General features: G+C 46.1%; 1 protein-coding gene across 1 annotated transcript in view; it reads right to left on the minus strand.

The window, feature by feature from the left end:
- Window positions 1-2,047: 2,047 nt before the first annotated feature.
- Window positions 2,048-24,755, minus strand: part of LOC142254375 (phospholipase A2-like) — a 114,446-nt gene continuing 91,738 nt past the window's right edge. Inside the window, exons 3-5 of the mRNA XM_075325420.1 lie at window positions 17,144-17,303; window positions 6,597-6,724; window positions 2,048-2,239 (exon numbers count right to left, since the gene is read on the minus strand). Of these exons, the coding sequence (XP_075181535.1) occupies window positions 2,118-2,239; window positions 6,597-6,724; window positions 17,144-17,303 (410 nt within the window). The 3' untranslated portion in view covers window positions 2,048-2,117. The remainder of the gene's footprint in view (window positions 2,240-6,596; window positions 6,725-17,143; window positions 17,304-24,755) is intronic.

Raw genomic sequence — 24,755 nt, forward strand, 5'->3', positions numbered from 1 at the left:
ATACATAGAGGCCTGGGGGTGCTGCATTATACATGGAGGTCTAGGGGGCTGCATTATATATGGAGGTCTATTGGGCTACATAATAAATATGAAGAACACCTTATACATGGACTATAGGGGTGTATTATACATGGAGGTCTATGGGGCTGCATTATACATGGAGGTCTATAGGGCTGCATTATACATGGAGGTCTATGGGGATGCATTATACAACATGAAGGACACTTTATACATGGACTAGGGGTGCATTATACATGGAGGAGTATGGGGCTACATAATACAAAATGAAGGTTTATGCGGTTGCGTTAATACATATAGCACTATGGGGGCTACATTATAATATATGGAGGACTATGGAGCCTATCTTATACATGGACTATGGGGGTGCATTAGAAAACATGGAGGACTATGTGGTGCAGTATAATATAAGGAGTACTATGTGGTGAATTATAATACATGGAGAACTATAAGAAATTCATTATAATAATTGGAGGGTTATGAGGGCTACTTTATACATGGAGAACTATGGGGTGCATTATAATATATGGAGGACTATGGGGTGAATTATAATATATGGAGAACTATGGGGTGAATTATAATACATGGAGAATTATGGTAAATGCATTATAATACATGGAGGTCTATGGAAGTGCATTCTAATATATGAAGGGTTATGTGGGACCCTTTATACTATATGGAAGGCTATGTGGGGGCCATTATAGTATTTGGAGAACTATATACAAGGGGGACAAATATACAAGCAGGGAAAGGGAACGTTTTGTGCTGAGGGAAAAAGGCTCTTTCCCTCAGCACCCGGCTTTCCCATGCTCTGGTATACATCTTCTCTCAGCACACAGCTTTCCCATGCTCTGATATGGGAAAGCTGGGTGCTGAGGGAAAGATGTATAGCAGAGCATGGGGAAGCTGGGTGCCGAAGACAAGATGGATATCAGAACATAGGAAAGCTGGGTGCCAATAGAGGGATTTCAGATCATGGGAAACCTGGGTGCTGAGAGTAAAGAGGGCTTTGCACGCTACGATATCGTTAATGTTTGATCGTCGGGGTCACATTATTAGTGACGCACATCCGGCGTCATTAACAATATCGCAGCGTGTAACACTTACCAGCGACCTTAGGCGACCTCAAAAATGGTGAAAATCGTTCACCATGGAGAGGTTGTCCCAAACTCAAAAATCAGTAAGGGTTGTTTAGCGTTGTGATTCATCGCTCATGCGGCAGCACACATCGCTATGTGTGACACCGCATGAGCGAGGAACATCTCCTTACCTGCCGCCGGCCCAAATGTGGAAGGAAGAGGTGGGCGGGATGTTTACATCACGCTCAGCTCCGCCCCTCCGCTTTGATTGGCCGGCCGCTGTGTGACAGTGACGTTGCGGTGACGTCGCTGTGATGCCGAATGTCCCTCCCCCTTGAAGGAGGGATTGTTCGGCAGTCACAGCGACGCCGCTGACCAGGTAAGTATGTGTGACGCTGCGTAGCGATAATGTTCGCTGTGGCAGCGATCACAAACAATCGCATGCGCGACGGGGGTGGGTACTTACACGGTCGCTATCGCTACAAATTGCTAGCGATATCGCTACCGTGTAAAGCCCCCTTAAGAGTCAAGTGTCAGCGTCTTTATCCCGTAGCCCGAGTGTCAGTGTCAATATCCTGTACCCCTAGTGTCAGTGTATGTGGAGAGGGGTGGGGCCAAGGGCTGAACTTTGCACCTGGGCCCATCAAACTCTAGTTACGCCACTGCACTCGCTCATCACTAGTGGCTACCCGTCAGCACCACTCCCAGCTTCCTGATCACAATCGTGGGTGCAGGTCATCGTCAGTGAACACACTGACACACATGTCTAATTAGTCAAACTTGGGGTAAGGAAAAAAAATCCTATAATCAATTGCTGAGCTGCATCTTGTTGGATCAAATCAAAATTTTTCTTTTCAATGTGCAATAAATAAACTAAAGCATAATTCTTAATGCAGCAAACAAAGCATGACGGCGTGAAACAACATTTATCATTTATTAGAAATGAGGCAGTGGCACACAGATGGCTGCTATGACAAATGATAAATGCGGTACAGGCTTAGCACTTTATTTCATAGAAAGTTAGCGTATGCAGATCTCCTTATCCAGGTTCTTGTATGCTTCATTATAGGAGGCCTTAGAAAAGCAGAGAGCGGCGTTTCTGTCACATTCACATATGTGCATCTCACAAGGGTTATTATTACCTATACAGTATGGAAAAACACAACATCAAATTATTATTAACATGTATACATTACATAACTGCATCAATTATAAAGTCAATTATGCACCTGGACTTCACTAAATATATGAGAGAGAAGAATGATACTTCCATAGTTGACAACTGTACTGGTATTTTGCAAAACCTCTGGGCAGAAATAGATGGAGTTTATATAAATTCTGCCCAAAGTGGATGTTACAGTGTGAACTAAGACGTTACTGGTATGGATGTTGGCTCCTGCAGGGTCTGAGACATGGCTCATAAAGCCCGAAAAAGGTTGACTACTATTTACTTAACAATATTTGTAACTGGTAAAGACTGAAGATGGAGTCTCTTTTAAATACACATGCATTTTAATTGAAGAATTTTTATTGCTGCGATTCTTCTAGAAAGGTGGTTTTCACATAGGTCTTCATTAGGAGGATGGTGCAGTCAGATACTCTTCTTAACAAATTGCACGCATCTTAATGAATCATGAGTGTCTGAAGAAGGGCATGAGCTCTCCACAAATGTTACTCCATGAATTTGGTAGAGCTGGGCAAAACAGGCATGAAAACGCCAAATACATTTTTGTAACATTTCAAAGCTTTTAATACCAGTTTTTTTTTGCATAAAAGATTAAAATAGACTTAAAATAAATTATAAGGGCTGTAACATGACAGAGGGATTGCACCACAAAGCTGATGTAAGCCTGGATGTCCACTCTGGTACTTGTAGTGACATAAAGGCTTATTAGGGCATTCCAGGGACAGGTTTTATGGATAGATGGATTGCCAAATGTGCCTAGCTATCCACATACTTCCGCCCATAGGTGTGTCGCATATTGTTAAAATAGTGTCTGTTTGTTTGACACATGGTCAGTGTATGGAGGTTTTGTGATACCTCCAGAAGGAATCCCTGAGAAAGAGGGAATTCACTGTTCCTGATCAGGAATAGATTGTATGCTGGGTTTGTGCTCTTTTTGATACCAGAAAAGGGCTTATGTTATGTTGCTGGAGTGCAATTTTAACAAACTTATTGGACTTTTAAAGCAACAGTGTTCCTGTTTGCTATCTCTACTGTAGAAGCTAGCTAAAATGAGTTATTCCCCACATTGCTAACATATTGGAAACATAAAATATCCTCATGTATTTGAACAAATTATGTTTCACTGTTCTACTAAATATTGGATGAAATACAACTCTGATGGGGTTATATTATGCCTCTGTTATTCCTTAGGGACTGTGTACTTATATTACCATGCTCCATTAGATGTTTGATTATGCAGCATCATCTCTGGGGTAAAACGGCGCAGTCATTCTTAAGGCCGCTTTACACGCAACAACATCGCTAACAAGATGTCGTTGGGGTCACGGAATTCGTGACACACATCCGGCCTCGTTAGCGACGCCATTGCGTGTAAAACGCACGAACGACCGTTAACGATCAAAATTACTTACCTAATTGTTAATCGTTGACACGTCGTTCCTTTCCCGATTATCATTGCTGTTGCAGGACGCAGGTTGTTCGTCGTTCCTGCGGCAGCACACATCGCTATGTGTGACACCACAGGAACGAGGAACATAACCTTACCTGCGGCCCCCCTGCAATAACGAAGGAAGGAGATGGGCGGGATGTTCGGCCCGCTCATCTCCACCCCTCCGCTTCTATTGGGCGGCTGATTAGTGATGTCATTGTGACGCCGATCGAACCGCCACCTTAGAAAGGAGGCGGCTCGCCGGCCACAGCGACGTCGCTAGGCAGGTAATTATAGTGTGACGGGTGTTAGCGATTTTGTGCGCCACGAGCAGCGATTTGCCCATGACGCACAACCGACGATGGCGGGTACTCTCGCTAGCGATATCGCTGCGTGTAAAGTGCCCTTTAGAGTGAAAATGTCTTTGTAGTATGGAGATGCAGGGACTGAGTGTACAATGCTCTGCCTTGTGCGTTAGGTCTTAAGGACGCTTTACACGCAACGACATCGCTAGCGAGATGTCGTTGGGGTCACGGAATTCGTGATGCACATCCGACCTCGTTAGCGACATCGTGAGTGTGAAATGCACGAATGACCGTTAACGATCAAAATTACTTACCTAATCGTTGATTGTTGATGTGTCGTACCTTTCCATTTATCGTTGCTGTTGCAGGACGCAGGTTGTTCGTCATTCCTGCGGCAACACACATTGCTAAGTGTGACACCGCAGGAACGAGGAACATCACCTTACTTGCGGCCGCCCGCAATGAGGAAGGAAGGAGGTGGGCGGGATGTTTGTCCCGCTCATGTCCGCCCGTCCGCTTATATTGGGAGGCCGCTTAGTGACGCCGCTGTAACGTCGCACAAACCGCCCCCTTAGAAAGGAGGCGGTTCGCCGGCCACAGCAACGTTGCTAGGCAGGTATATATGTGTGATTTGCCCATGACGCACAACTGACGGGGGCAGGTACTCTCACTAGCGATATCGATAGCGATATCGCTGTGTGTAAAGTGCCCTTAAGTCTCTAGTAATACCACGTTTGGCCATAAACATTATTAGCTATCTTTGAGATAATTCATCAATATGTGATCAATAAATCTGCAAAACAAATGGGCTGCATATCTGCCAGATTAACCATGTACAAGGTTTAAAATTGTAACCAACCCGATTTTTGGCAGATTTTGCCTTTTTGTCACCAAAATCTGCATTAGTTAGTGTGGATTAGTTGTGCAAATGCTCCTGTAGCTTCAGACAGGATCACTATTCTACTTTGAGCTTAATCTCTCAGTGTTCATTATTACTTCTCTATGGCATAATTTCGCATTCTTCTGTATTGGGACCTCACTGCTTTATTCTTATTTTCTATCATATATGCTTTATACCTCAATGCAACAAAATTATAGATATTTTTCCTATGTTTTGGTGTATATGGTGACTTATTTTGTGTTCTGTTAATCTGATGTTATGCTATCATAGTGCTCATTATTCCTGTACTATAATATCACTGTGCCTATTATCTCTGTGTTATACCTTTAATGTACAAATATCCTCTTCAGAAAGGAAGCAGTCAGGAACTCTAGTGCCCCCTATGGAAGTAGCAATGCTAAGAGGCTTTTTACATATTTAAATTCCCAGATTGTTTGACTTATAAGTCTCCTTACACGAACTTTGTAATCTAAGAAAAACACTGATGGCACATCCTATCTTTCTAATGTGAACAGGTGCAAACTGAATATGACGCATAGTAACAAAAAGGAGACAGTTGCACTCTGTAGTGCTAAGATATGTGGAACAATGAATATGGTAATATAGACATTTATTACTGCTATGAAAAAACATGTAAAAATTGAGATACTTAGCACACCAAATTGGCCAGATTTTATGTGAGTCCAACAGCCAGCAACAAGGCGACCTCATTTTTGTTGGGTCCCTATCAAACAAATGCCTCTATTTCAGTTAAAAACCTACATTTTATGGGTGGAGGGGAACCTGCAAATGGAAAATTAAAATTACCTGAGGCTAAAGAGCAGCAGTGCTCAATAAGAATGCATAACCTTGTAATTGAAGAAAAAGACTGATGGCACTTCCTAACTTTCTAATGTGAACAGGTTCAAACTGAGCATGAAAATAGTAACAAAAAAGACAATTGCACCATGTAGTGCTAAGATATGTGGAACAATGAAAATGGGAATATAGACGTGCATTATTGCTATGAAAAAACAGTTGGTGGCTGTTGGGCTCACATAAAATCTGGCCAATTTTGTGTGCTAAGTATCTCAATTTTGACATGTTTGTTCATAGCAGTAATGCATGTCTATATTCCTGTATTCATTGTTATACATATCTTACACTGCAGTGTGCAACTGTCTCCTTTTGTTCTTTTTGGTTTTCATTTCAAGGAGAAACCTTATCCTTTAGATCATTTAACTTCAATATGGAAGCTAAATCACTTTTGTAACATTATCACTACTGTGACATTGTGTGATACTGTATCCATTATCTCCATACTGAGCATCACTGTGAATACTATCCTTGGCCTTGCAGTGTGATATTGTCGTTTATTACTCCTATAACTGTGGAATTCCTGTGGGCTTTATGCCCATGCATTAGGGAAAGAAAAACAATTGCACATTTTCTTTAGTGTTGAAGCTGGTCATGATGGGGTTATACATTTTTTCTAGCACCCAATGATTATTTGTTACGCCTTTATTTTCATTCTATTGTAAACAAATTATTAGCATCATCTAGGCTATAATATTGCATATTATTTTACCAGCAGAGACAGAACTACAAAAATATTGCTCCAATCTATCGATATTATGTCTAGAATAGATGCCTCCATAAGAATTGGAACTTTTTCGGCACTTGGGAGTATGATACTTACTTTTACAGGTCACGGTGTTATCAACACAGCTGTATGCATAAACCTCAGTGTAAGGGTTGTCAAATATGATATCACAGGTTTGAATTGACTTGTATTGTGAATAGCAGTCATCATGAATCTGACAGCATCTGTGTGAAAGAACAAGCACAAGTCAGCATCACTTGTCCACATATTCCTACATCACTAACTGGACCTCCTGTGTTCACCTTTGTGATATTATCGTTATAAGAACAGAAATATGAAAATAATAGAAGTGCTGGACAGTCTACATGCTGACAGTGACAAGAGCAGGGCCCATAGACCACTGGTGGACACAGACAGAAAAGGGCCCCTGTGCAAGAGGAATAAATGGACCCTTTTCAGCCCACAAGCTCATAAAATTGCAAAATTCCACCTGCTTTGCAGGTAGAAATGGGTCTCCTAACTTCTTGGGCCACTGTGTGGCCGCCAGGTTGCACCAATGGTATTTATGCCCCTGCAGCAGACACCATCTACTCATGAGGTCCTGCATTTTATCAAAGAAAATAGCACAACATGCTGCACTATTGTGTTCAGCATATGTGGCCAGATCTGTGACGACTCAATCAACAGTGAATCTAATGCAAATGGGATCAGAACCTAATCCAGCCCTTTTTTGCCACTACTACCTCTTGTGGTAGGGTATTCCACAGTCTTGCTGCTTTAACTTTAAAGACCCTTTCCTATTTAGCTTTCTTCTGCCCACAGTGGATCACCACAACACCATACCATGCACGCCTGATTTTGGTTTGCAATATATTCCTCCTGTTGGTAGCTGTTCAGACTCAGTTACCTCACCCCTTTCCACAGGCAATGCTAATTAAGCACCATTCTTGGATCTAGTCCGCCTTTATCAATGGTTGCTGGGAATGGACACTGGGAGGATCAGTTCTGATATAGTCCTGGTATGTGTAGGGCTTGCTCCACATGCTGGGACCTGGGCTGGTCTCTATCCACAAGTGCCTTTTTGCAACATAGAAGCGGTTATATACAGGTTACAGGTATGTGTGCTCTATTATGGTTCTGCTTTTAACTTTATCTAGGAGGCCGCATGGCACATGAAATACAGAATGTAGAGTAGGACCCCCCTATTGAGATTTGCCGTGACGTTGGCAGGGGTGGCTCAAAAAATTGATCAATTATTTGCTAAAAATCTCATTTTTTTATCATAGTACAGTTGGAATAAATTTGTGAATTTTCACTTTTTATTTGATGCATGCCAATTTCAGATCGTGCTGGTTCCCTTTTTTTCCACAGTGGATCTTGTATTCTAGAGGTAGCCTTACAAGTGATTTGTAGAAGTGTACCAATATATTATGATCACGGGATCTAATCTCTCTTTTTATACACCTTAAAATCTTGTTTGCTTTAGCAGCTGCTGCTTTACCTTGAGTGCTGCTGCTCAGCTCACTAGTAGAGATGAGCGAACCGGCCGTGGTTCAGCTCGAGTTCGGTTCGCCGGACGGAGGTCTCGTTCGAGTTCGGTTCGGCGAACCACTCGAACCGCATAGGAAACAATGGGAGGCAATCACAAAAACATAAAAACACCTAAAAAACACCCTCAAAGGTGTCCAAAAGGTGACACACAACTCACAACACAACACAAACACATGGGAAAGTGACAAGAACAAATTCTCATGCGAAAACAAAACAGTGTTACGAGGAAAAAGAGGAGGAGACAAAGATATGAGTATATGCAAGGGAACATCGATGCCATTACTGTGCAACTTGAGCCTTGCTCATTTTAGGCTTCCAATCTGGATAAATTGCCTGAGCTCTCAACCTACGCCTTGGGGATCTTGTCGTGTCCTGCAGCCAGCGTTCTCTCGGAACCTGTCTTCAGTGCTGCTGGGTCTCTGCTGACAGATAAGCACACGCGTCTGTCCACTGACAATGTGGACATGGCTCTCAGAGGACTTTTCTTCCCCTGGGTCATCCAGGGGAGGTGAAAGGCACGCGTATTTTTGAGAGTGCTTCATGCAAAGCATCTTTTTCTTTTTCAAAAGGGGGGTCAACTGATGACAGTCAAGTGGGGTGTGTGTGGCCCAATTAGTGGCAACAAGGGAGACTGTGGTTGGAGTCCCCTCGCAGTGTTTCTCAAAGAACCAAGATGAACAAGTCATGGCTTTCAGAGGACTTTTCTTCCCCTGGGTCATCCAGGGGAGGCGAAAGGCACGCGTATTTTTGAGAGTGCTTCATGCAAAGCATCTTTATCATTTTGAAGAGGGGGATCAACTGATGCCAGTCAAATGGGGTGTGTGTGGCCCAATTAGTGGCAACGAGGGAGACTGTGGTTGGAGTCCCCTTGCTGTGTTTCTCAAAGAACCAAGATGAACAAGTCATGGCTCTCAGAGGACTTTTCTTCCCCTGGGTCATCCAGGGGAGGCGAAAGGCACGCGTATTTTTGAGAGTGCGTCATGCAAAGCATCTTTTTCATTTTCAAAAGGGGGGTCAACTGATGACAGTCAAGTGGGGTGTGTGTGGCCCAATTAGTGGCAACAAGAGAGACTGTGGTTGGAGTCCCCTCACTGTTTTTTACATTATTTTTGAAGTGCATGACATGCCTATGAGGTTTAGTTTCAGCATCTCAAGCTTGTTGGCTACAGAAAAGCTGCCTTTACACCCTTTTGTCACCGAGGATTTTCGAGACCTTATGCCCATTGCAGTGCCCCAAGAGCCAATGGCCATTTGCCACTCCTTCTCCAAGAATGGGGTGCCCGCGCTAACACAGCAGGTCGCACAGAACATCACCGCTTCCTTGAGAAACTCTGTGTGTGACAGGGTGCATTTCACCACAGATACTTGGAACAGTAAGCATGGACAGGGGCGTTACATGTCGCTGACTGGGCACTGGGTAACTATGGTGATAGATGGAGAAGTGTCTGCTGTACAAGTTTTTCCGTCCCCACGAGTTGTGTGTTTCAATCCTTCCTCTGTATGTACAAGTTCCCCCACTGCTTCTGCCTCATCAACCTCATGTTGTTGCTGCACCTCAGCCCAAACCCTGTGTGATCAGGCCACCCTTCCTTGTAACTGCGCCCAAGGAATCCCACACACCTCCTTACTATGCTGGCAGCAGAGCTCAAGGCCATCAGGCGGTCAAATGTTTACTTTGAAATGTAGGGGAAATGTGAGACACCGCTGAGGAGTTGTGGACGGTTAGCTCTGTAGAGTGAGACCGAGTTTCATCAATGGTTGTCTCCACTCAACCAGCAGCCAGGGAATGCCAGGTGCGACAATGATGCTAAACAGTCTGCGGCCCTTCTTCAGGGCAATGTGACACACGTGCCTTGTATGGCTCACGTGTTGAATCCGAATCTCCAGAAATATTTAAAACACTATCCCGGCCTATATGTCCTTCTGTCGAGGGCACGGTGTAATGCCTGCCTGGATCGACAAGCTCAGACGGGCTGTAAAGGATAGGCTAGAGGGAACCCACTCACCAAGCTAGACCCCCAGAACCCTGAAACCCTTTAACCCCTATACAGTGATTTTGAATGACACAGGGCCCAAGTTGATCAATACCTGTGGAAGGCTGCAGTTCCAGAGAATAGTAGTCATGCAGGGTCAAAACATTAATTGAGGAAGAGGAACAAAATGGGAGGGACAGAACTTAATCAGAAAACAAGTAGAGGTGAAATGCAAATTGGCCAACGAGGTACCTAAACAGCAAGCAGGAAAAGTAGTCAGGTAACAAGCACACAAACTCATAAAACTAAACTGGGGGTAACAGTAACCAGAGGTTCATAGCTATGTCTGGCAGTGGTCTTCAGACAGCAGGGGCCTAAAAAAGGGTGTTGTGTCTTCCCATTGGTTGTAGCTGAATGATGGTACTTCATCTGTGAGATACCCACCACCTGCATTCAGCCATTGGTTCTGCATATGTCAAGGTAACGCAGCCCAGTGGGTGAGCATAACCTGCGTCCACCTGCGCCGCTGGCGTCAACTCCTCTCCCATCAACAGCACTATGCACGAAAGGAACACGTTGTCACCTTGAGACAGGAATACAAATTGACGTAGCGGACTCCGGTGGTGACTTAACAGCCGTGTGCGGCAATGATGCAAACATGACAGCGTGCCTTTGTCAGGGCAATGTGACACACGTGACTTGTATGGCTCACGTGTTTAATCTGATTCTCCAGCAATTTTTAAAACAACATCCCGGCCTACATGGCCTTGTACAGCGGGCACGCTCGCTATGTGCTCACTTCCATCGTTCACACCCAGTAGCTCAACAACTTTCATCGCTCCTGAAGTCTTAAGGTCTGGCGGTTAAACGTCTGAAATGCGATGTTCTGACACGCAGGAATTTGAATCTGCACATGTTGCAGCATCTGTGGCAGCACCACAGAGCCCTGCTGAAATACGTTATGATGTATACCCTGGGATAACTTGATCCAGAGGTGGTGCAGATCACGCTGCTGGAGTGGTGTCAGATCAAGGACATATGCACCTTTCTACACAGTTTACAAATGTTGACGCAGATGTTTAACACTGGCAATGACATTCTCAGCGTGACAATTTTGGTCATCTACATGATGGAGCACACTGTAAGCATTATTCGGAGTCAGGTGTTGGTCCAAGAGGAAGGGAGGAAGTACTGGAGAAGTCCTATGCGGAAGGCATAACAAGATCTACAAGGTCCAGACGGTCAGCGGCACCTTGGCGGCAGTCATGGTACGGTGGGGGAGAGGGATTATCAAGGGCGCATAGTATCAGCAAAACAGTTGAAGAAGGTGCAGGAGCCCAGGAAGAAATGGAGGACGAACTGGCGATGGGTATGGAAGACTCACCAGATTAGTGAGAGCTTGTTCACATTTCGGTTGTGCGAGGTTGTGGGGAGAGGGCAGAGGAAGGAGGCACGATTCTCACCTCTGCGCCACCAACACACCAAGGACTTGGTCCTCCTGGATGCTCAAGACACATGAGCGCCTTCTTGCTGCACTACCTACAACATGACCCTCGGATTGTACGAATTCCAAGTCATGCTGACTACTGGGTTGCCACACTGTTAGATCCCCGGTACAACACAAAATTTTGCGAAATAACTCCTGCCATAGAAAGGGACGCACGTATGCAGGAGTATCAGCAGAAGGTGGTACGCAATCTTACATCTGCTTTTCCACTAAACACCAGTGGTGCACAGAGTGAATCTCAACGCTTTTTCATCGATAGGAGGAAATGGTCTTACTTGTCTACATCTGAGGGAGCGAGGGCTGGCTGCTGTGCTGAGACGGCGTTGAGTACGGTGTCCCTGCAGAGTTGCATTTTTGGTCATATACAAACTGAGTTGAAAAAGGACAGATGCTGGTGGAAAGGGGAACAGGTGTGTTGGAAAGGGTAAAAAAGTTTGTGTCCGTGGGTTTGGTGGTTAAGCAACATTAACATTTGCTGAAGAAACAACATCTGGTATGGTGGGACTGGCAGATTTGGATAAGCTGGTATATACTATGTTACCGCTATAGAAAAAAATATTAAGAAGAAAAGAAAGAGAAAGGTAGAGATCACAATCGCCATTCGGTGTCCACCGTGCTCACAGATGGCAAAGGAGAGGTTGGCAACTGGAAGGTTAGGTGGAGGATATAGAGCAGGTTGACTCTGAAACAAATAGTAGCCTGAACCGAGTTAGACGCCACTCGGATCTGGAGACTGGGAGCCCTGTTAGCGTGACAGGGTCCACACGACCACCCAGCCCCGGAACTCCCTGTTAACAACACAGGGGCCATTGGTTACGCTGTCCGTGTGCGTAGGGGACACACCTGTGGACAGTAGGCGCATCAGCAGCAGCAGGCCCATTTATGCCACTGGGCTGAACTAGCAGGACTGGTAGGACAGGAGCTGTTCTTAAACGTTCTGCGTTACCAACTGTGGTGGCGGCCTGCATCGATGACCTATCCCTGCCTACCTCTGGCCTAAAGCCGCAATGGGTTCAACACATGGAGGTGTGCTCTTTCGGAGCATAATAGAAGACTGGGCACCTTCTTTTTGGCTCCAGCCCCTTTTATAACCTGGGTCCGCCCCAAACCAGGGTGGACCACAATGCACCTCCTGGAGACAAAAGCAGAGTGACACGTCATGAGTGGCATAACTAGCGTCCTATTGTGAACCGCCACGTGAATGATGACCTCATGGCTGCCACAACCAAAACACCTCAACGGTCATCGTCTGACCAACAACAAAGAGGTGACACGTCATAGGGGCAGACCTCTGCAAGCCTGTTGGGAGTGGCCTGGCAAATTGTCAGGACACCTGATGCCCTGTGGTCTATATGGGCCCCCCACATCAGGAGCAGGGCCAAAGAGTTCATTACCGGACCTAGCCTCTGATGCAGTAAGTGCCTGAGCATGCTCAGTAGCATGAAATACAGTTTCTGAAAAAAAGACTATCCGCTTCAGCATGCTGTCTAGGCACAACACAGGACTTAGACCCAGCACGGAGTGCAAGTACCTGTGCAAAGAGGCTTTTCTCAGTCAGTGTGAAGCCCCACAGGTGTTGTGTTATTGCATTACCTTCAGGGACTCCACGTGGAGGAAGAGTCTGGTCACACTTAGGTTGCTTCTTTATATGTATTTTCGTGACGCCACTCTCGTTATTGCGGTCAGTGTGGACCGCCACTGCAGTGTAAGGGGACACCTGGGGCTGATGTTGGGTGCAGTTAGTTTTAGTGGCCTCCCGAGAGTGAGTCAAGTCCCAGGGCCCTGTGTAAGTGTGTTGAGCCGCAGGTCGAAGAATGACTCAGGCACAGTCCAAACGAGCATGCGCTGTAGCCCAAAATTAAGACTTTGCCTCAGGAATGACACAGTCAGGCAGAGCATACTCAGTTGGCGAAACACTGGAGTTAGGCTGCGGCAGGGGTAAATCGGCACACAGGAAGGAGCAACCGCGGAAACACTTCGTTCAATTGTGAGGGGAGTCATTTTGGAGTTTGGTGAGGAGTACCGTAACGCCAGTGAGCAGCATCCTGTGCCACAGACCAACATTCTTCCGGTGCTGTCTATACTGTTAACCATGATAGGAGCGTAAAGTCTGTATTTATGGCAACTGGACATCACAGTACCCGGGTACGGTAGGCTGTGCCCAGACAGTAATGCGTGCACGCAACACTTTGTTTTATTATGAAAACACATATCTATTCTGGGTAGGACAACTATATAGACAATCACACTAGCTGCCTCTGCACTGTCAAATTGTCACGTACAGTTTAAATCATAGAGGGACAGCGACACATGTTTGCATTGAATGTTGCTTTTCAAGATTTACATGACTGTGTTGCAGAGCTGTGTGGTTTGCATTCACACTGTTATCATCTGCCTTATCTGTGAGGCTTCAGCAAACAAGAAGCTCTTGTGATGCGCCACTAGTAAGTTGTCTACGCGCACACACACACACACACACACACACACACACACAATTACTGCTGCTACGCAGAGGGCTTAGCAAGCAGTAGGCAACTGAATAGAGATTGTTCTATTATTTCAATTTAATGCATGGTTCTTATTGTTTGTTTTGGGAAAGTGAAACAATCATTTATGAACCCAACTGCAAACAGTGCTTTTCATGTTGCGTGGTTTTGCTGCATACTGTGGATCCCACCAAAGACAAGACTTAAAATGAAGCATAAGTCGCAAAGGGAATTTCACTGTGCTACAATGCGGCCTAGCGGGGCTGTGCAACCACCGCCTGCCCCATCACGTGCATCTGCATGCTCTTCATCCTCTGTGACTGTGGGGACAGCAGTCACACATGCTTTTTAGCACTGAACTTCCACCCCGTTATCCGTAAGCGGGAGTGTGATTGCCAGGTCGTCACTTGTTTTTTAACTGCAAACAGATGGTATTGTTGAGCTGTCAGACATCGAGAGAACCACCATTGGATGAAAGAAACATTATATCCACGCCTGCACCTTCATGAAAGATTGGCTGCACTGCCTGCAGTTAATTATTGCGTTCCACAAATGGAAAGGAGTGTAGAATGCACATGTATTGCACCTTGCTTGGCAGCAAAGGAACAATAACTTAGTATTCCAAACAATTTTATGATGGCAGAAAAAGAGTCAGCTCTTTGGGCAAATAAAATAGCATGGAAAAAGTGGGCAGGTGGGTACAGTGGCCGTGTTCTGTGGGTACCAGGACAGTAAAGGAAGCGTCACTTTCTATCCCTCCTAATGATGAAATGCAGCAAGGAATTCCCTGAGTTTGCTATAAAAATAGCGTAGCTAAATGAGCAGGAGGGTGTAATGCAGAGGTGCTAGAAATAGCTTGGCACCAGTGGGGCACAAATGGAGTACACAAAGTTCAAATGGAGAGGTAAATAGGAAGAAAACTTCAGCTCACCTGCTGCCCAGACTGTTCAGCCTAGCGGGTGCCTAGGATCCTTCGGTTTATCCAAACCGGTAACAGGCAACGTGGAGTGAAAAGAAAAGGGTGATCCGGCACAAAATCTCCTTTGGTAAAAACATCCAAAATTTATTGAAACATCATTAAAAATAGCGTGAAGACCAAGTATCCACTCAGATGGAAAGCATGGAGGTCATGATAACTTTACGCGTTTCGGACAGTTATAAAAGCAAAAAAAGTCCTTAATCATAAGTGTCCTATGATTAAGGACTTTTTTTGCTTTTATAACTGTCCGAAACGCGTAAAGTTATCATGGGGCAGGAGGGTACAGTGGCAGGGTTGTGGGTCTGTGTAGAGGAAAGGAAGCCTCACTTTATATCCCTCCTAATGGGGAAATGCAGCAAGGAAGTCCCTGACCTTAGCTACACAGACGCTGTTATCTTCTGTAGCTGTTAAAATCTGTTTCCACGGACCTGACTGTCACCTATGGCTCTGAGCCTGCTGTTTTTAGCCCTTATAAGGGCTAAAAGAAACTTCTATCCCTATTCTGTATAGCACTGTGTGTAGAGCGTACACAGCAGTATTGGAGACAGGAGCTGCACCTGCGGTGACTGACACCCAGACGCAGAAGGCAGATAATGGCGTCCAGACGGGCAGATGACCGTATTTAGAATGCAGGGATATGTGACATGGACATCCTATCACACATGCCGTTGCTTCTCTGGCTAAAAGTCCACTTAGCTGTGTGTGTGTCTGGGATTGGCTGACATGCTGGCCCGCGCCATTACACGCGCGCGCGCTTAGGGAAGGAAGACAAGGAAAAAAAAATGGCGATCGCCATTATCCCAGCAGCAGTGATCTGAATGCGCTGTTCCCGCACACTATACGCTGAAATTTCATAATAGTGTGAGTCACAGAGTGACTTACACTATTACAGCGGAAAGCCAGCTAGTAATTAGCTTGGCTTTTTGCTGCTAGAACTGTTCTCGAACGTAACTAGAACTATCGAGCTTTAGCAAAAAGCTCAAGTTCTAGTTCGATTTAGAACAGCCCCCAAAATCACTTGAACCGCGAACTGGAGAACCACGAACCACGAACCGCGCTCAACTCTACTCACTAGTATCTAGAATACCCAAGTCCTTCTCCTGTTCTATAGTCCTGAGTTTACTTCGATTTAATGCATATACAGCAATACAATTACTCCATCCTAGGTGCATTGCCTTACATTTATCAACATTAAATCGAATTTGCCAAGTATCTGCCCATTCTGACATCTTATCCAGATCATTTTGTAATATTGTACTATCAAGGTCCCCTTTTAATATCCTACATAGTTTGGTGTCATCAGCAAACATTTATACTTTACGATCCGTCCACAAGGTCATTAATAAAGAGATTAAAATAAAACTGGTCCTAGCACAGATCCCTGCGGCACCCCACTGCTGACTATAGCCCTTTTAGAGAATGTACAATTTACGATGACACTTTGTTTCCTATGTCTTAGCCTATGTCTCTATCTGCTTATAGTTTCCCCTAGTCCCTGCTTCTGGAGCTTCATTATAAGGCTGTTATGTAGTACACTATCAGTGTATTCACAAATTTGCTTTGATAACATTGTTTTTACATATAGCAATAACAGGGCATTTGAACAAGTACACAACTCAGGAAATCGAGAGCCCTAATTAGGAGAGCTGGTCTGGAAACTGCCAGTTCAAGGGGTCAGGGAATTGAGATTGTGTAGGAGTGATAAGAGCCCTGTGAAGAACTAAGAAGAAGGAGCAGCTAGCTGTAATAAAGAAGTCAATGAACTAGAGAAGCTGACTGGAATGTTAAGAGTTAACCCCTCTCCAGTAATGTAATTGCTGTGCACACTTGGCCAGGGTCCGGTGGCCGAGCTCCTTGGAAACAAGCTGTACACTAAATAAAATGAAAGCGCTCACAGCAGGAGAACGATAACTGATAGATAAGGCAAGTCAATTGCAAACTTGCCTATTTTCATGCTATCTATCTAATGCAATTTAATAACAGTAGAATACTGTTTTAAGACTTCCAATTCTCTAACATTCTACATAAGTCACCTGCAGCTATATATATTAGTGGTTCTGTTACAGATTTTGCATTGGGCCACATGAACGTATAGGTATGCAATTATGTTAAAAACCTTTCATTTAACATTTGTCCAAAGAACCTACTTGTCAAGCTCATCTACTGGTGTACCGGAGCCTCCAATTCCACAGTAGCATCCATAGAGATTGTATTCACCCAGTGGACGGCTATTAGGTATGATGCATTTTATTATTTTTCTAAACTGCAGGAGATTCCTAGACTGAGGTCGACATGAAACTAAAGTCACTGTAAAAAAAAAAGATATATACATATATATATATTGTTAGTGTGGCAACAACAACATGCATTCTGATATTGTAAACATCATAGAAACTATAGATTAGGGCACATTACATATTGACTTGCTGACAATTTAAAAATGGAATCCTAACACCCAAATCTGTATATGGATAAATATATACTATTTGTGATTGTGATTGTATATAGATGATTATATTGCTCATTATTTCTCCTATGACTATGAGTTATATAATGATTAATGAGAAATGGTAATTTGATCATCATTTATTTCATATTAGAAAATGATCCTGATATGTATGGCAGGGTCAGCTGCATTGGAAAAATCTTTTCTTTTCTCAGATTTCTCTACTTTTTGGGAGAATCTGGCAGCAAGAATTTCATTCTCCTGCTGATCATCGCACTACAATGAAAAATTCCCATTCTGTTCTGATAAATGAAGAAAAATGCACTGAACGTGTAACTCTTATTTTAGAAGACTTTGTCTGCTTTCCTCCTCCTCCCCTCTGCCCCTGCCCCTTCCATGGAACTTCATGAGCACCAACTGTCAGCTCCTAACTAATTGGAAATGCTCTATCCACTGAAGACAAAATTTACCTGTAAATAAAGAATATTGAGAATGATTCATCATTATATTACAAAGTATTTAAAGAAATTGTTCATGTAAATAAGATCAAAGATTAAAAAAAATTAACTTTTTTTTCTGTTCCACGATAACTTACCAGCTAGAAGCAGAGAAAGAAATACCCAGGGTCTCATGATAGCATATGAGCAATGAACAATGGGACACATCAATCTTATATCAGGTGATGAACTTGGCACAAGGCTATGGAATAATGTGCGTACTGTGTCCTTGACTATGGGTTTAGTTGGCAAACCTTGTCATAAACAGCTGGGGTAAACAGAAAAATCGTTAAATTTGTTCTGAATGAATCAACATTTATTGTGCACTCAGTCGCCACCTCGGTAGCTGAACCCTAAATATTCTGCATATTGTGCATAGAGATGAGCGAACCTCTCAAGGTTCGATTTGTTTCGTGTTTGCTCAGTTCCCCTATGTTCGTAGTTTGATGAACGTATCCAAACGCCATTGAATTCAACGGGAGGCAAAAACAAAAACATAGTCAACACCTTTAGGGGGGCCCAAAAGCTGCCAAAACAGCTCAAACCATTGTAAGGTGGAACAACACTGTTGTGGCATAGCCATTAGCTTTCTAGACTATTAACATAAAAAATGTTGAGGTTAATAAGTGACAGGTGTAGGCATGTTGCTCTAAGACCCCTGCCACTATATACAACACACAACTTGGAGACCCAACTTGGTGTCTCCACATTTCCAAAAATTAAGGGCAGATACCAGGACAGTGTCATCCATTGTCCCAGAGTACCCATAGTGTCTTCACGCAGCAGTCAGAGATGGGCCATGCACAAGCCAGGGTGCGGACCAGCATTCACAGCTTTCAAATTAAGTTAAAATGAAGAGGTAGATGGGTGAGTTACCGGTGTAGGCCTGCTGTGCTGGGAGCCTTCATACCTCATGCAACAGCTAAAAATGCTTTTCTGCTCAGCCACAATCAGGCGGAAGCAATATTAGCTTCATAGACTGTTAGTGATAGACACATTTAAACAGATCAGTTGTCAGATCAGGACTAGTGGTGACATTCAGAGACAGATATCATGGAACTACATTTCTCATATATTTCTGCTGAACACTTAAGGAGCCACACTTCTGGAGACAAGCACAGACCTTAGGAAATTAAACATGAGTGTGAAATACCGAGGTTTATTTTGGAATGGTGAATAGGTGTGGTGTTCTATTTGTATGTGGTGTAGGTGCTAATGTTGCTGTAAGCTCTAGTGAGTAGTGATGAGCGAGCATGCTTGTTACTACTCGGTACTCGCACGAGTATCACTGTACTCGGGCTACTCGGCGGGGACCGAGTAATCTCGCGATACTCGTGCTGTACTCGTGATCTTCATCCCTGCATGTTGGCGCTCTTTTGAGAGCCAGCCCTCATGCAGGGATTGGCTGGCAGACCACTGCAATGCCACAGCCCTGTTAGTTGTGGAATTGGAGTGATTGGCCGCCCCGCACAGCGTGACCGAGCCTTTATACCGGCGGGCGCGCTGTGCTCTGCTCACAGCCATCCAGACAGTCAGTGCAGGGAGAGGGTCGCTGCTTCAGGGAAAGGTTTGCGGCCCTGTATAGTTAGTTCCGGAGCAGGGCTGCAAACAGTGTGACCAGAAGTCCTTCTCAGGACTATTCTAGTTGTATACAGGCAGGCAGGGTATAGCCAGGTCGGAGTACAGTAGCAGAGTCCTTCTCAGGACTATTGTTGCTCTATACAGGCAGGGTATAGCCAGGTCGGAATACAGGCTAGTGACCAGAAGAGTCCTTGTCAGGACTATTGTAGCAGTATACAGGCAGGCAGGCAGGCAGGGTATATAGCCATTCCTAGTGGTGACCGTATACCAGCCTTCATCATATCTGGGGCTGGTGTACACAGTCTAAAACAGTCCAGATAGTGTCAGACTTCTCAGTAATTGTCGCTCCTAAAAACCTGTTAGGTTCTTATTGCGTCCGTGCTTGCATTTAAAAACCGCACGTCTGTGCCTGTCGGTGGCAGCGTACAGGTGCACTTGTGTGCGTTTTTCACAAACTATTATATAACGCACAAGTCTAGTGAATAATACACGTCAGTCAGCAGTGGCTGATAGTGTCAGACTTCTCAGTAATTGTCGCTCCTAAAAACCTGTTAGGTTCTTAGTGCGTCCGTGCTTGCATTTAAAAACCGCACGTGTGTGCCTGTCGGTGGCAGCGTACAGGTGCACTTGTGTGCGTTTTTTACAAACTATTATATAACGCACAAGTCTAGTGAATAATACACGTCAGTCAGCAGTGTCTGATAGTGTCAGACTTCTCAGTAATTGTCGCTCCTAAAAACCTGTTAGGTTCTTAGTGCGTCCGTGCTTGCATTTAAAAACCGCACGTGTGTGCCTGTCGGTGGCAGCGTACAGGTGAACTTGTGTGCGTTTTTACCAAACTATTATATAACGCACAAGTGTATAGTGTATAATACACGTCAGTCAGCAGTACCTGATAGTGTCAGACTTCTCATTAATTGTCGCTCCTAAAAACCTGTTAGGTTCTTATTGCGTCCATGCTTGCATTTAAAAACCGCACGTGTGTGCCTGTCGGTGGCAGCGTACAGGTGAACTTGTGTGCGTTTTTCACAAACTATTATATAACGCACAAGTGTAGTGTATAATACACGTCAGTCAGCAGTGTTTGATAGTGTCAGACTTCTCAGTAATTGTCGCTCCTAAAAACCTGTTAGGTTCTTAGTGCGTCTGTGCTTGCATTTAAAAACTGCACGTGTGTGCCTGTCGGTGGCAGCATACAGGTGCACTTGTGTGCGTTTTTCACAAACTATTATATAACGCACAAGTGTAGTGTATAATACACGTCAGTCAGCAGTGGCTGATAGTGTCAGACCTCTCATTAATTGTCGCTCCTAAAAACCTGTTAGGTTCTTATTGCGTCCGTGCTTGCATTTAAAAACCGCACGTGTGTGCCTGTCGGTGGCAGCGTACGGCTCCATATTGTCCCTGGATAGAGATGTGCATGAGGGCCTCAAAACATTGTTCTCATTGCAAAGGAGCGGGTCTCCTGTCGTTGTAATGCCCATTCTGAAAGAATGGGCGAAAAAATTTACCACTGGGGGTATACCTGAAACAACGGCCTAACTATTGTAACGGTCATCATGATGGCACATGAGGAGAAGGAGGAGCAGTCCAGCGATTAGCCAAAGTCCAGAAGTGTGTTAACATGGGTGAGTGGAGGTACATGGCAAAATCCCGTTACAAACTTTAAATTCCGCTGTCATTTGCTGGTGGTGTGGTGAAGTCTGGCCCAATCCAACCCTTGTTCATCTTGATCAGAGTCAGCCTGTCAGCATTTACAGTTGACAGGCAGGTGCGTTTATCTGTAATGATTCCACCTGCGGCACTAAAAACACGCTCTGACAAAACGCTAGCGGCAGGGCAGGCCAGGACTTCCAAGGCGTAGAGAGCCAATTCATGCCACGTGTCCAGCTTGGATACCCATTAATTGTAAGGCACAGAGGAATGTCGGAGTACAGTTGTTTGATCTGCAAGGTACTCCTTGAGCATCTGGGCAAACTTAGGATTTCTTGTGGCACTACCCCTCACCTCAGGGGCTGTGGTATGTGAGGGGCTGAGAAAACTGTCCCACATCTTAAAGACTGTTCCCCTACCTCTGGCGGATTGGACTTGTGCCCCTCTCGGCTGTACGCCTTGGTTGTTCACTGATTCCTGACCTATGCCGCTAGCGTTTTGTGAGGGGAATGCTTTGCCTACTTCCGTGACTATGGCCTTCTGGAACTGCTGCATTTTTCCTGACCTCTCCGCCTCGGGAATAAGAGACATAAAGTTCTCCTTTTAGCGTGGGTCTAACAGTGTTACCAACCAGTAATGATTGTCGGCCAAGATGTTCTTAACGCGAGGGTCACGAGACAGGCAGCTTACCATAAAGTCAGCCATGTGTGCCAGACTCTTAACAGCCATCACTTCAGTATCCTGACCAACACGATGACTGAACATGCTGTCCTCCTCCTCCTCCTCCTCCTCCTCCTCATCATCTACCCTGTCCTCTGGCCAGCCACGCTGAACCGAGGATATGACTGCATGTCATATCCTCAATTTGGCCAGAGAGTTGCTCCATGTCTTCATCCTCCTCCTCGTCATAGTCCTCCACTGCACGTTGTGATGAGACGAGGCTGCGCTGTGTGTTATCACCCACACCCACTACTGTTTCTTGCTCAAACTCATCGCGCTCCGCCTGCAATGCATCATGGTTGTTTTTTGAGCAGAGACCATTTTAGAAGGCAGATAAGCGGTATGGTGATGCTAATAATGTCGTCATCGCCGCTCACCATCTTGGTGGAGTCCTCAAAGTTTTGGCGGATGGTACATAGGTCGGACATCCATCTCCACTCCTCAGGTGTTATGTGTGGAGTTTGACCCATTTCCCGATGGCTTAGGTGATGCAGGTACTCAACAACTGCCCTCTTCTGCTCACATATCCTGACCAACATGTGCAGAGTTGAATTCCAACGCGTGGGGACATCACACACCAGTCTGTGAGCCGGAAGATGCAAACGGCGCTGAAAGCCGGCAAGGCCGGCTGAAGCAGTAGGTGACTTTCGAAAATGTGCAGACAGGCGGCGAACTTTTACCAGCAGATCAGACAGCTCTGGTTATGACTTTAGAAACCGCTGAACCACGAGGTTGAGCACATGGGCCACGCATGGAACATGTGTCAGCTGGCCTCGCCTCAAAGCCGCCACCAGGTTCCGGCCATTGTCACACACGACCTTTCCTGGCTTTAGGTTCAGAGGTGTGAGCCAGTGATCTGCCTGCTGTTTTAGAGCTCTCCACACCTCTTCTGCATTGTGGGGTTTGTCACCTATGCAGATTAGCTTCAGTACAGCCTGTTGCCGCTTCGCCGAGGCAGTGCTGCAGTGCTTCTGTGTCGCCCTGGACAAGCCAGGGGCCACAGAGCACAACACTTACACACCCCACACTCCCTGCAGGCATATCATAGTCAAAACACAAAATCCTTGTTGCCTTCCCCAGGGGCTGTTGTCCACACCAGGGGGTGGAGCCAGGCGGTTGGTCTCCACCCACCAAGGAGGAGGGAAAACACAGGCAGTGAGAGTTAAGCTAAGGAAGTGGAAGGAGGAAAGTAGTAGAGAGGAGAAAAGTGACAGCAAAGAGCCTGAAGTTGGTCCGGGTGTGTGGCCCGGACAGGACAGCAAGGTTGGCAGGATGTGGTGACCGTCTGCAGTGGAGGCCGATTGGAGTCTGCCGTAAGGACCGTGGACGGGTGGTGACCCGGCCGTACCGGACCGGTATGCAAAGAGAAGCCAGCACCATTGGCAGGGGCCTTTCGGATCCCGGCAAGGCTTGGTGTCGCCGTGAATTTGCCAAATCCATTAGTGAAGGGGACCTCAGGGTTTCCAAACAGCCAAGTCACGATAGAAGGCAACCGTCCAACCGTGAAGGGGAGACACCGCCACCGCCAAGGGCAACCGTCTCCCAGGGCCAGCGCCTGTGGGCAAAAGGGGCTCCTCCGGCCCATATCCAGGTCGGGGAGCGGGATACCGGTGGGAAACCATCACTACCAACACTGAACTTAGGTGCAGGGAGAGACAGTCATCACTAACCTGCAGGGAGGAACAACGGCAGCCGTCCGAGGGACCCGTCCATCCAGCCACTTGTTTTACCGTGAACTGTGTCATCATCATTGGGCTGAGTGAGTACCTCCGTGCCGTGTGGCACAGCGCTGTCCCTGCGACCCTGCACCTCATCAGGCCCCGCAACCCGCCTGTCATCCATCTCTACCCCATCACCGGGCCCCGTGACAACCAACCCCCCTACCCACGGAGGGGAGAAATAACAAGAAAGCTGCTCCCTGTCACAGGCTCCCGGGATCCCCGTCCAGAGCAGCGGTGGTGTCCACACAATCACCACAACCGTGGGTGGCGTCACGGACAATATCCCCAAAACCCAAACGACCCCTTTTCACTCTGGGCGATGAGCGATGAGCGCCGCTCGAGTCCCCGGGATCCGGCCATCGCTCGAGCCACCGAGCAGCAGCAGTCGTAGAGCAGCGGCAGCCGGACCCGAGCAGTGGGAGAGCGCAGCGTCCCCTCCTCCGCCCGCGACACTTCCAGCTTGGGACTGGTGTGGAGGGTAAAGTGGAAGAGGATGCGCAGGAGGAGGAGGAGGCTGAGGAGCATGACATTCCGGAGCTGTAGAGTGTGGGTGAAACCCTGACTGAGGTAGGGCCTGCAAAACTTGGTGTGTGAAGGACGTGTTCCGTCCCTCGCTCAGACTGGGTCCCAGCTTCCACAATATTAACCCAGTGTGACGTCAACGAGATGTAGCGGCCTTGCCCACATGCACTTGTCCACGTGTCTGTGGTTAGGTGGACTTTGGCTGAAACAGCGTTGTTCAGGGCACGTGTGATGTTTTGTGACACGTGGTTATGCAATGCGGGGACGGCACACCGGGAGAAATAGTGGCGGCTGGGGACCGAGTAACGTGGGACAGCTGCCATCATCAGGTCGCGGAATGCTTCTGTCTCAACCAGCCTAAAAGGCAACATTTCCAGCGCAAGCAGTCGCGAAATGTTAGAATTTAGAAGTGTGGCATGTGGGGCGTTGGTGTATTTGCGCCTGCGTTCAAAGGTTAGCTGAATGGATAACTGAACGCTGCGCTGGGACAAGGACGTGCTTGATGATGGTGTTATTTCTGCGTGGGCAACTGCAGGTGCAGGGCCGGAGGAGGCTTGTTCGCGGGCAGCATGGACAGGGGATTGGCTCGCATGCACAACAAGCGAAGACGTAGCAGTGA

This window comes from Anomaloglossus baeobatrachus, chromosome 10 (genome assembly GCF_048569485.1).
Source record: "Anomaloglossus baeobatrachus isolate aAnoBae1 chromosome 10, aAnoBae1.hap1, whole genome shotgun sequence".
Lineage (NCBI taxonomy): Eukaryota > Metazoa > Chordata > Amphibia > Anura > Aromobatidae > Anomaloglossus > Anomaloglossus baeobatrachus.